The following is a 13,113-nucleotide window of genomic DNA, read 5'->3' on the forward strand; positions in this document are numbered from 1 at the left end:
AAGAGCCACTCCAGGACTCAGGTTTGATGGCTGATTTGGCAGCCCCCTCCCCATGGACTCTCTAGCCTGTGCAGGCGGATCCTGGTTTTCCCGAGTCAAAGCGGAGACAACTCACCTCGGGGTCGGAGGTGGAATCGGTTTGCCCCCCCCCCCCTCACTCCTATCCACTCTGAGAAGGACTTTGCTGCCTCCTTGCGTTCCGCACAGGGGCTGGAGAATTTGGAGGCGAGATTCTGTGGAATGAGGCAGATGACCCCAACTGCAGTGAGGTTCTTCCGTAGTGAAGAGCTTTCGGTGTTTATCACCAAGGCTTTACAGGCATTGAACATATCATCCCCGGAGGACCCAGTCGGACCAGCTTCTTCTAATCTCAACATGACTAGCAATAAAAAGCCGCCCAAAGCCTTTCCAATTCACGAGGCGATACAGGAGCTTATCTCTGCATAGTAGGCCACTCCTGATGATGGTCTTTGGGTTGCCAAGGCTGCGTTGCTTATACTGTCTAGTCTCCCAGAGCGAGCAGGACAAATTGCGTTTGCCTAAGGTGGACGCTTTGGTGGGCTGCAGTGACCAAGATGATGACATTACCTGTGGAAGGGGGTATAGCCCTGAAAGATGTGCAGGACCACAAGCTTGAGGCTGCTCTGAAGCTTTCTTTTGAGGTTGCACACTTGCGCTGCAGGCAGAAATCTGCAGTTCCTATGAGTCCAGGGCTTGTTTGTCCTGGGTTCAATAGGCAGTGGATTCTTGTTTGAGTCCGGGGTGCAGCCTTCTCCTGAATTCCTAGATGTGGGAATGGGGTTGGCATATTGACGGATGTATGTATGATCTTGTGCAGGTGTCCGCCAAACAGATGTCTTTGGCAGTGATGGGGTGTCGCTTGTTGTGGTTTACATCATTGAGTCGCGTGGTTCGGCCTCTAAGCAGTGCTTGATTAAGCTCCCATTAAGGGCATGCTGCTGTTTGAGGAAGATTTGGAAAAGCTGGTCAAGGATCTAGGGGATTCCAGGTCTGTGTCTGCCTGAGGTCAGCCCTGAACCTCCTTCAAGTGCAGGCAGTGGTTTATGGATAGTAAGTGCTATTGACTGGGCAAGTTGTCTTTTGTCTCCAAAGTCACAATTCAGCAGAAGCAGTCCTTTTGGGCAGACAAGCACTCCACTGCTCAGTCTAGCAGACACTCTTCTACTTCTTGATGATGGGCCATATTCTCCTATTTGTTTTAAAAGTATTTCCATGTAATTTCATAGTTTCCCATGTACTTTATGAAAGTGAAAAATCGATTCCTTTTTACCCATTCTACACCACTCATGACTTTATAGACCTCAATCATTACCCCCCTCCAGCCCAGCCGTCTCTTTTCCATGCTGACCAGCCCTAACCTCTTTAGCCTTTCCTCATATGGGAGGAGTTCAATCCCCTTTATCATTTTGGTCGCACGGACATGGGATGCTCCGGTACTGGATCTTGTGGCGACCTGCCGCAATGCCAAGGTCCCCAGGTTCTTCTGCAGAAAATGAGAAAGCAACTCAGAGGGCCTCGATGCCCTTCTTCAACCATAGCTAAATTTCGTGGCTGATGATAGGCAGGGTATTTGCATTGAGTTAGTTTTCACAAGGGCCTGGTGATTCTGATTGCTCCGGATTGGCCCAGAAGACCGTGGGTACGCGGATCTGATCAGGTTGTTGTAGACAAGCTGTTTCTTGCTCCCCAGTTCTCCCAGCCTTCTCTGTCAGGGACCTCTTCTGGTGGAGGATCCCCTCCCCCTTTGGTCTTATGGGCTGGCTCTAGAGTTTGAAATTAAGGCGGAAAGGTTATTCCATGACTGTGATTTCAACTTTGCTTCATGCAAAGAAGCATTCTACTTTGGCAGCTTACGCTTGGGTATGGGGATATTCGCGTCATGGTGTGCAGAGAGAGCTGTCTCCATTTCAGGCTGCCTTGCTGCTCATTTTGGCTTTTGTCAAGTAGGTTTGCAGAAAGGGTTAGTGGTCAGTTCTCTTTGGGTGCAAATGGCAGCCCTCGCTTGTTGCAGCCACATTTTTGTCATCTGTGGCGTCACACCCGGATGTGGTGCATTTCTTCAAAGGTGTATCCCACCTTAGGCTTCCGGTGTTCATCCGTGACCAGAGTGGAGTCTTAATTTGGTACTTCGTGCCCTGCAGAAGTCTCCATTTGAAACCATTGCATAGGGTAGCGCTTAATTTCTCATGCTTAAGTCGGTATTTCTGGTGGCTATTTCCTCAGCCCGGAGAGACTCCGTGCTGCAGGCACTCTCTTGCAGAGATCCTGTCCTCCATTTTTCAGAGGCGGGGTACAACATGTTCAGTTCCTCTTTTCTGCCGAAAGTGTTCTCCACCTTTCATCTTAACCAGACGTTTTACCTGAATGTTAAGCGAATACTGATGCAGTATTTGGTTTCTTCTAATGACTTCCACCGTTCAGATCTTTTTGTACACACTCTTAAAAGAGAGGCAGTTTCCAAAGCGACCATTGCACACTGGGTCAAAGAAGCTATTGCTTCACCTTATGTTCTTGCTAGTCGTTCTCCTCCAGCCCATTCCAGGGCACTTTCTTCTTTGGCTCTGGCAAGCTCATAGGCAGAGGCATGTGTGGTTGCTACTGAGGAAATCTATCGGGCAGCAATCTGTTCTTCATCCACATGTTTGTCAGACACTATTGCTTCAATGTGTGGTGCGGGTGGAAGTGTACATTGGTGGGTTTTGACTTCCCACCCTGTTTAGGGACTGCTTTTGCAACATCCCACTAGTCTCTGGATTCATCTGCTGCTGACGCATTTATCTTAACACTTTATCTGGCTCTTCATAGGGTCTCTGCAGCGATTCCTACATGCTACTTGCAACTGATGCCAATGCCTTCCCTCTGCTACATTACGACAAGGCAGAATAGGATAGGCTAGGGAAAGAAAGCAATGCTGGACAACAGACAGGAGCAAAATTCTAATTGCAATTAAATAAAAAATGTATTCATACTCAGAATTTACAAAAATGTACCACATTAATAGTGCACTAAATGCCCGCCCCTACAAAATAATCTTAGTGTTGTCAGCAATTATTTCAAGCTTTTGATTTAGTCTTTGTAAAATTTCTAAGGATAGTTTTGGGGTTCCTTAAGTTTAACCCTAATGGCGTGTGGTTTCAAAATACATTGCAACCCCTTTGAGTGAGGTATATATTTCATCTATTCAAAGATTCAGCCATTCAGTAGTATAAATGTATTCCATTGTTCATATAAAGTTGTTGGAAGGAAAATGCTGCAGAATATAACACATTCTGTAACCCTTGTGTATAATTATCTGCAAGACATTTGAGCTTGTAATCTCTTTGCAGGAGCATGATGGTTCCAGGAAAACTGGGTTAGCGGACAGTTTAATAATTAAAGATAAGATGTCCTTAAAATTGTGAAGCGTACTCTCCAGCTGGGACCTCTGTAATGAATGATTAATGTATGTTATGCTCAGTGTGCCTGTCTTCCAAAGTGTGCAGTTCTGGAGCTAACTGCTACACAGAACTGCAGTGGCAGTGATTACACCTACAGGGGGAGGGATTGTTAGCCCAGAGAAGGAGTAGAAACAGAGGTTGAGGATCTGGTTTCCTGCTTGTGCTCTCTTAAGTCAGCAGGCCCATGGGGATATTATGGAATACATGGTATTGCTGTATGTTAAATTTTGATGAAAGATCTCCCAGCTTTTGGAGAGACACCAGTGTGTCACAACACTGCTGGCTTAGATTAATGACCAGTGAGGCAGCATAATATTGATGGAAGCTGTAAGATACGTGGTCAGTTTTGCCCTTACACGCCCTTACGTTTTCTATTTTATACTTGCTCTGTGACCCACCGTCTCTGTGATATAAATGCACAGAAGATGGCACTTGAAAGGAAACTCTGGAATTTGGGGTAATAGGATGAAGGTGAAAGGAAATACTCCAGAGCAGCCTAAGGAGATCTTTTGTTACAGAAAGTCATAGAACAGCCTCCCAGTGAAGGTGATGATGAGGATTGTATCTGAATTTAAGGACACATAGGATAAGCACAGAGGATCTCTAAGGGAGTAAAAGGCACTGTACTGTTTAGTAGTTGGTATTGATGGGTAGACTGGATAGGCTGTATTATCTTTGTCTGCTATCATTATCTATCTATTGGATTCCGTGCAGCAATGTAGCTTCTTCAGAACAGCTTCCCACAACTAACCTCTGAATATATACTACTGCTCTTTTGTATAAACACTAAGTAATTACATGATGGGTTTACATTTGGTTTTTCCGGCTAGGTGTACACTGAATTCTTATGTCCAGCAGACCTACTTGGATAAGTTTTTGAAAACAGTCATTCAGAGTAACTCACTACCTTTTTTATTTTATTTATTTATTTTTAATGCCCTCTTTCAGTATGGACGAACACCCCTACATCTGGCAGCCAATAATGGGATCCTTGATGTCGTCCGGTACCTGTGTCTTGCTGGTGCAAACGTGGAAGCTTTAACTGCTGTAAGTATACAATGTGTGTTCCCTCATCTAGGATACCTTTTTTATCTCAAAGATCATATATATGTTCTATGCTAGCAATTTGCTAGACTTTTAGGGACATTCTGACATTGAGGGTGCTAATGGTCTTTTCCATTATCGTGCAAATAATAACACTTCTTGCTGCTAATAGCATGCTGGTTACATAGGCGTAGTTTGACTGTTTCATTTGGGGGGGGGGGGGGCAAAGGATGGGGCGGAGCATATTAGCATACTCATTTGCATATATACATATGCAAATGAATATGCTAATAGGGAGGGAGGAAGGGAAAAAGAGCTGGCTTTTTTTGGGAATAACCATAATGAATATGTATGAGATATCAAGCCGGCTCTTTCTCCCTTCCTTCTTTCCTCCTTACCCAGCACCTCCTCTTCCTCTCCTGTAGTATTTCCCCACCCCCTTTCCCATACCATGCCAGTGTTGACCTTAGAAATGCATAGGCTATATGTAGATCCTTCAAGAATTAGTGTGTCATGATTTAGGCTCTACACCCTTTCTGATGTTTTGGTGCCACCTCAGTAAGGCCAACACACAATCTCTCCACTGCAAAACGCTATACACAAACTTGTGCAAAAACACACTCATATTCTTACTAAACCATAACAGCACTAATTCCAAGGACAGACTCAGCATGCAGCAATACCAGAAAAATTGAAACTTACATGCAAAATATCACAGATGTACATTTCCAAAAGCTGACATATTCCAATTAATAAATTCTGAATAAAATACTTTTTTCTACCTTTGTTGTCTCATCATTTAGTTTTTCTATTCGCTTTGGTCCCAAGTGTCTTCTGTTTTATGCAGTGCCTTCTTTATGCAGTAGCCCTGTCCCTACCCTTCCTGGAGTTTCAGTATCTGCCCTCAATGTGTCCCTCACCCCAATCTTCATCCTGTTATTCCTGGTTTTTTTTTTTTTGCTAATTCTCCCCTCTTCCAGCACCCTCTCTTTCTATTTCTTCCCTTCTATACAGCACCCTCTCTCCCTATTTTCACTCCTCTGACCAGTATATTCTCTTTCTCTCACCCTCTTCTGTCCAGCATATCCTCCTTCCCTTACTTCAATCCAGCATCCCTCCATGTCCCCTTCCATGTCAGCTTCTCCATTATATCATTATTTCTCTTATGTCCAGCATATCCCCTCTTTGTCCCCATCCCCGTACAATGTCTAGCACCCTCCCATCATTTTCTTACGCCCCATTTCCAGCATCTCCCCTGTCCTCTTACCCACCCTATGTCCTGCATCTTCCAATATCCCTTTTTCCCTCCCAGCATTGTCCCTGTATGCCCTTATCCCCTCTCTGTCCAGCATTGTCCCTTTGTGTCCCTGTCTCTATGCTCCCTCAATGACCAGAATCTCGCTTCTCTGTCTCCCTGACACTCTCTTTTCTCTTCCCTTCCTCCTACCATCCATTCTCCCTTCTTCCCTCCTACCAGCTAATCCACATCTAACAATCCCTTCCCCCCCCCAATCCATCACCTCTTCCTCTCTGTTCATCCTCCCCCCCCCCCCAAAAAAAAAAAAATATCCAGCACAGCAGACCTGCACCTCTCTCCCTCCATCCTGTAGATCCTCCTCCTGCCACCATTCACCCCTACCCACATGGTTCCATCACCTCGCTCCTCCCAAAGGTGCAGCTGAACAGTACCTCCATTTTTCTCCTTTTCTCACCTCCCCCCCAATCCCGGTTCCAGCGTCTCTCCCTTTTCCTTCCTCCTCACTCACTTGCATTGATCGCTGCCGGTAGCGGCACTGCAGCCAGCCAGCAATAACAGCAGTCTGCTTCGGACTTCCCTGCTACATGTCCCGCCTCCTCTGGTACAACTTCCTGTTCCGCATAGGCGGGACGTGTGGCAGGGAAGGCTGAGGCTCCGAGGCAGACTGTTGTAATCGCTGCAGCGCCGCTACCAACAGCCCCTGGTACCGAAGTTGAAGCGGCGAACGGGTGGCCAGCAGTAGTAAAGGCAGCAAGCAGCAGACAGGCTCGACTCCACTTCCCTGCCCTCTCTGCTTCCCGCCCGAAAGGAAATGACATCAGAGGAAGGCGGGATGCAGAGAGGGCAGAGAAGCAGAGTCGAGCCTGTCTGCTGCTTGCTGCCTTTACTACTGCTGGCCGCCCATTCGCCGCTGCGGGTTGTTGTCGTTTGGGGGGGCAATGCCCCCCCTCCCCCCCCCCCCCCCCCCCCCCCCAGTCTACGCCCATGGCTGGTGATCAGCTTTGTATATTTTTGCAGGATTAGCCACTTAGGGTCTTCTCCCAGAGGCATCGCCAAAGCAGATTTCAATATATAAGTGTCTGTAATTCCAAAAAGTTCTGAATGAGGACAGGACCACCATAGTGTGAAAAGGTGCCAACTTGATTATATTGTTGGTAGCAAACATTCAGGATTGCTCCATCTTGCAAGTTGTTGCAGTGTGGCATAGGATCTTAAGTCAGATTTGTGGGCTCAGTAGAGCTTCAGATATAGAGTACTTTAGGTCATTGTAGGACCCCCAAATGATTCTCATACTAGAGGACCTAATCCTGTCTCATTGTTGGGTGTATGTGAGATGGGTCCCATACAGACATATTAACACCCTATAAAGTCGAGCAAGCCATCCATTCATTCACTGTTTTAGTGAATGTTATATTGAATAGATGTGATTCTCTAATTCCAGCTTGTTTTTAAATATGTCGACCTGTACTGGTACAGACTGAAAAAAATTGGATTGGTTTTCCTGACTTCTCACCTATTTGTGTTGCTATTACTGTACTTAGATGACATGCAAATTAGAATTCATTCATACGGTAACTTCCATGGAGAAAATATGCTAGTTATGATCTGCACCTGTTATGGGGAGATGATAATATTTTTACAGATTCAGATCATTTTTACACTTAATTCATAAGAACTGCCATTCTGTATCCAACCAAAAGACAGTGAGGGTCATGTAGGCAAGCATTGTCTGAAAAAAGGTTGAGAAATAATGCTCTAGGGTATACATATTTAGATCATCAAATCTCTTCTCATACATATTTTGGCACAAACCCTGTACCACTTTTGTCATTTTTCTCTGGACCACTTAAATTATTTAATGCTTTTAGCCAGATACGGCCTCCAATACCGAACACAGTACTCCATGTGGGACCTCACTAATGACTTCTACCAGGGGCATTAAAAGCTCCTTTCTTCTGCTGGTTATACCTCTCTGTGCAACCCATCATCTTTCTGGCTATGGCCACCACCATCTTGTCACATGTTTCACCACCTTGAGATCCTCAGATGCTATCACCCCAAGGTGTTTCTCCTGAACCATGCTTATCAGTCTCTCACCCCCTATCTTGAACCTCTCCTTTGGATTTCTACACCCCAAGTGCGTCACTGTACACTTTTTCACATTAAATTTTAACTGCCAGATATTAGACCATTCTTCTAATTTTTGTAGCTATCTTCTTCTCATATTTTCTACTCCCTCCATATTGTACATTGTTGGATCTGTTATCCACAAACCTTTCCTTTTAATCATTCAGCAAGATCACTCATAAATATATTAAATAGAATCCTTCCTAGTACGGATCCAAGGCACTTCACCACTCATCTTCCTTTCCTCTGAGCAAACGCCATTCACTGTCACCCTCTGTCTTTTGATTAGTTTCCAATGCACTTCACTACTTTGAGTTCTAACTTCAGCCCACTCAGCTTATTCAGGAGATTCCTGTGGAGAATTATATCAAAGACTTTGCTGAAATCCTACATCTAGCGCATGTCCTTTATCTAGTTCCCTTGTCACCCAGTCGAAGAATTCAGTCAGATTCATCTGGTGGAATTTTCCTTTGGTACGGAAGATATTAAAGGGCGAGGGGAAGTATTGTAGAGTTTAGTAGTTGGTATGGAAGTACAGACTTGGTAGGCCATATGGTCTGATTGCTGCCATTTTCTCTGTTTTTTCCAGTGCATAGGGAAACATTAGTGACTAACAAATCTTTCTAATTGTTTTTTCAACTCTGACATATAGGATATTAGGACAGGCAAGATAAGAATGTATTTTTATTTACAATAGTTTGTCACAGAAAAACATTCTCGGCGTATTTGAGGTGTTGGCAGTGTGTGTGGAGGGGGTCAGTATTGTACCTTGTACAGTCTTGATTTTTGGTCATGTCAACTAATTACTTCTTGTTTTCTTTTCACAGGATGGGAAAACGGCAGAGGATCTTGCTAAAGATGAGCAGCATGAACATGTAGCTAATCTGCTTTCAAGGCTAAGAAAGGTAAGTATTCCGTCTAGTCACATTTTTATTTCTTTTATTTAGATTTAGATTTAGCTTGTAACTTTTCGACAGTAGCTCAAGGCAAATTAACTTCAAGTACGTTAGGTATTTCCCTGACTTTGGAGGGCTTACAATCTAAATTGAAGAGCACTTTTGTTCCAAAAGTCACTCAGTCCATTATTTGGTAGTTTTGAGCTGTGCAATTAATTGTGTTCATCAAGATTCATTTACTGAAGCTTCTTTCTGTGCCAAAAAAACGCATTGAATGTAATGGTTAAGCTGACCCAGTCTCATTTCACTTTTTTTGTGCACTTCCCTGTATGTGGTTTTCACACAGGGAAAAGTATAGTCTCCGGGAGGAGTGAGGGAAGATACTAGTAACTTATGCATCTTTCAATTTATACTTTGTTTCGCTCCCTGGGTGACTACTGTGTATTATGGTGGCTTTTTTTTTAGTTTAGGGTTTTTGTTTTCAATTGATGGCTTGACAGGCTGGCAGTTTTGCATAGCAGAGGTTGATTAGAGATTAAAGAGCCAGAATCTGATCTCCATAGATTTGTATGGACTCCTGATGAAACCCTTTACCTTTTTCTGCTGTAGCTAAGTTTGCAGAACCTCAAGCGACAGGGATCTTGAAGCTGTGTGATTTGTCCTACTGTGCTGGTGTTCCTAAACAGAGCCCCGGGGCACAGCAAGGCATTCTTTCCAACCACTTTATTATACTTTGAGGCCAAGATGCACTAAAAAATCGTTAAAGACCTTCCCTTACCGATTTCCTTAGCGAATCGGTAAGGAATGGGCATGCATCAAGGAATAGGAATGCAAATGAGCAGCTCATTGTAGCTCACTTGCATTCTCTATTCCATTATTTAACAGTCGGCCAGTCGAGCATGCGCAGAGCAGCCGAGCGTTATGCTGGCTGCTGTGCGCATGCGAAGGACGTCCTTTATGGACGTCCTTTATGGACGTCCTTCACTATATATTAAAAAAAAGACGAGCTGTGCCTATGGACGTCCTTTATGAATGTTCTTTATGGACATCCTTGCCCCCCCCCCCCCCCGAGGTCGCCGCTGCTCCCCCCTCCCCCTGCATTGAAATGACAGCTTCTCACAGCCCCGGCCTCCCCACCATCCTCCGCACCCCCGTGGCCCCGCCCCCCCCCCCCCCCCCTGAAGTTGCCGCCGCTCCCCCCTTCTACCCGTCCCCCTCTGGCTGACACCGGGCCGGGCCCTCACAGTGCCTCTCACCTCCGTGTGAAGGCGCTGTAGCAAGCAACAGCTGATCGCTTCCCTTCGGACTTCCCTCCTTTCCTCCCTGGCCCGCCCTCGTCTGACGTAAGTTACTTACATCAGACGAGGGCGGGCCAGGGAGGAAAGGAGGGAAGTCCAAAGGGAGGCGATCAGCTGTTGCCTGCTGCAGCGCCTTCACACGGATGTGAGAAGCGCTGTGAGGGCCCGGCCCGGTGGCAGACGGAGGAGGGCGGGTGGAGGGGGAAGCAGCGGTGGCGACAACCTCGGGGGGGCAGGGCCACGGGGGTGCGGAGGATGGTGGGGAGGCCGGGGCTGCGGGAAGCTGTCATTTCAATGCGGGGGGGGGGGGGCGGCGGCGGCATCGGAAGGGAAAAAAAAAGCCAAGTGCACGTCAGGGACGTCCTTGAAGGACGTCCATGTTAGGCACTTTAGAAGGATGTCCCTGACGAGCACTTGGGACCTGCAGCTTGTTCTTCTTTTTTTTTTTTTTTTTTTTTTTTTTACATGGGTGTTAAGCGCTTTCCCACTGGTCTCCATGGGTCCATTCACAGCAGCCCCAGCCTAATGAGAGGTGCAGACCTCATGTTAGGTTTTCCACGGTAAGGCGTGCAGGACGTCACTCATAGAAACAGAAGCCTACCCTTGCAGATCAGCAATGCGGCCGCGCCGTAGAAGAGGACTTTGGGTGGTGGGGGTTGGGGACCCCCGCCAACAAAGGTACCCGACAGCGGTGGGAGAGGGTTGGCAGCGGTGGCTGGGGGGGGGGGGGTCGAAGGGGTTGGTGGCAGGGGGGCCAGGGCCAAATCTACGGGGGCCCATGCCCCCGTGGCCCCACGCCCCCGTGGCCCCACGTAGCTATGCCCCTGGACAGGACACACACATCCTGTAGGTTGATCTCTGTGGCAGTTTTCATCTTTATTTAGATTTTGCTCACACCTTTTTCAGTAGTAGCTCAAGGTGAGTTACATTCAGGTACACTGGGTATTTCTCTGTCCCTGGAGTGCGCATGAGGGTCCTGAGGCAATGGAGGGATAAGTGACTTGCCCACGATCACAAGGAACAGCAGTGGGATTTGAACCGGCCACCTCTGGATGTTAAGGCTGGTCCTCTAACCACTAGGCTACTCCCTCAACTCCCTGTTGGAAACAATCTACCTTTTGAGGTGCGTGTGTTTTTAAAAGTAAACCAAAGCTCATAACTGGACAAATCATAACTCCTCCTCTCTATAATTCCCAAATATGTCTATAGCACATGAACCTCATTCTACCTCAGTATCACATTGTATTTGTTCTTACCGGATCTGGCGAAAGCCTTATGGTACTATGTAAGCCACATTGAGCCTGCAAATAGGTGGGAAAATGTGGGGTACAAATGTAACAAAATCAGAACCTGACACCCACATACTGCTGTCCAGCAGAGAATGTTTGCCTTTTGACGTTTTCTTCAACTTGGGGCTTTCTGTGGGGTTTCTAACACAGACATGATGACAGTGAATATTACAGTGGAACTGTCTAACTTTTGAGGCCATCTTAAGCTTTTTTTCATATATATATATATATATATATATATTTTTTTTTTTTTTAATAAATTATTTATAGAGCAGTATCTTTCTTTGTTTCTCAAAGGGAACAACCACCAAAAACTTGCAGATCGGTGAGCATGTCAAGGAAGCCGTTGGGGGGGGGGGGGGAGAAAAGGAAATTAAAATGCAATCAACCATGACACATAAAAATTCACAGTTGGAGCCTGTCTCCAACTATTACTTCCTCTGTGTGTTTGCTAATCTTTGCCCTGTTGAGTACTGCTGCACCAGTTTTGTGATGGGTAAAGAAGCCGAGGAATCAATTTAAAAATGCACATTAATCTGTAAGGGTTCCTCCACTGAAAAAGTATTGGGTCTGGTAATAAGAGGAAGTCTCCTGTGTTTGATTTTTCCCAAAGTATACATAGGCATTACAATGTATTCCTTCATGTATTGTGCTGAGGGAAGAGTTCATTGTATGTTACTTGACTGATGGGGGTAAAGTTGTCACATAGTCAGTGTTATTCACAGGACTGGCCCAAAGATATCCAATTCCATGGGTAAGCCTTCAGCTGTGCATCCTGCCTCATCCCAAGGACTACTCAAGGCCTTATCCCTCCCCATCATAGTCTAGTATCCTGCCCTTGCTTTGCTTATCTACTCTCTGTAATCCAGTATATCCCTTTGCTCTGCCTAACCCCCATCTGCATCTCTCACTCTTTCTCCTGTCAAACCTGTGCTGCTGTAGCTGCCCTCGCTCTTCCAGAGCCAAAGGGACCAATGGATTTGATGCCAGGGTGGGGTCATTAGTCACAGGACTCCATTCAAGGGTGTAGCATCCTGCCCCCCTCTGATTCATGGCTTCCTATGGAGGGGGGGGGGGGGGGTATTGTAGGCCTCAAATGCAGTCTTGTGGTTAAAAACCCCCGTGCCAGCGCTGAACCCATTTGTCTGTATAGCCCCAGAAAGAGGGAGATTGGTGGTAGCAACAGGGGAAGGGAAAAGGGAGAAGGTGAACTACAGTCTGTTGCTCTGCCACCCCTGAAATTCTGCTGTACTAAGCAGATGCCTAGTCTGGTTAGTGACTGGGCCAGCCCTGACTGTTCAGTTGTAAATAGTGGAGAGGAGGGATCGGAAATGCTGCAGCAGGATGTGTGTGTGTGACAATATTAAAGGAAGGTTGTAAAGAGAGAGTTGGTGGAGTGAAAGGGTATGGGAGGATCGGGTGAGAGGATCAGAGGAGGTGTGGGATGCTGGGGAGAACAAGTTAGGGGTTCAAAGATACCGGCATATTGAGAGAATAATGGGGATCAGAGGGAACCCATAAAACATCAGCTCTGGAGAGAAGAGATGTGGCAAGTTAAAGGTGGGGGGGGGGGGGGGGAGTGAGTAGGGCTGCAAGATAGATGTGGTGAGTAGAGAGAAGCCTACTAACATATCTGTGTCTGCCATATGAATCCTACCGGTGAATATAGTTGGAAAGAATCCATCTTACTACTTGGTAGGCTGGGCAGGGCTTACCCTGTTAAAATTTTCTGTTTCTTTAATG

The 13,113-nt window shown here is 46.2% G+C and overlaps 1 protein-coding gene across 1 annotated transcript in view; it reads left to right on the forward strand.

The window, feature by feature from the left end:
- DAPK1 (death associated protein kinase 1) overlaps window positions 1-13,113 on the forward strand; it is a 314,806-nt gene that overhangs the window by 257,484 nt on the left and 44,209 nt on the right. Inside the window, 2 exon segments of the mRNA XM_030193688.1 lie at window positions 4,407-4,505; window positions 8,715-8,792. Of these exon segments, the coding sequence (XP_030049548.1) occupies window positions 4,407-4,505; window positions 8,715-8,792 (177 nt within the window).

Source organism: Microcaecilia unicolor, chromosome 2 (genome assembly GCF_901765095.1).
Source record: "Microcaecilia unicolor chromosome 2, aMicUni1.1, whole genome shotgun sequence".
NCBI lineage: Eukaryota > Metazoa > Chordata > Amphibia > Gymnophiona > Siphonopidae > Microcaecilia > Microcaecilia unicolor.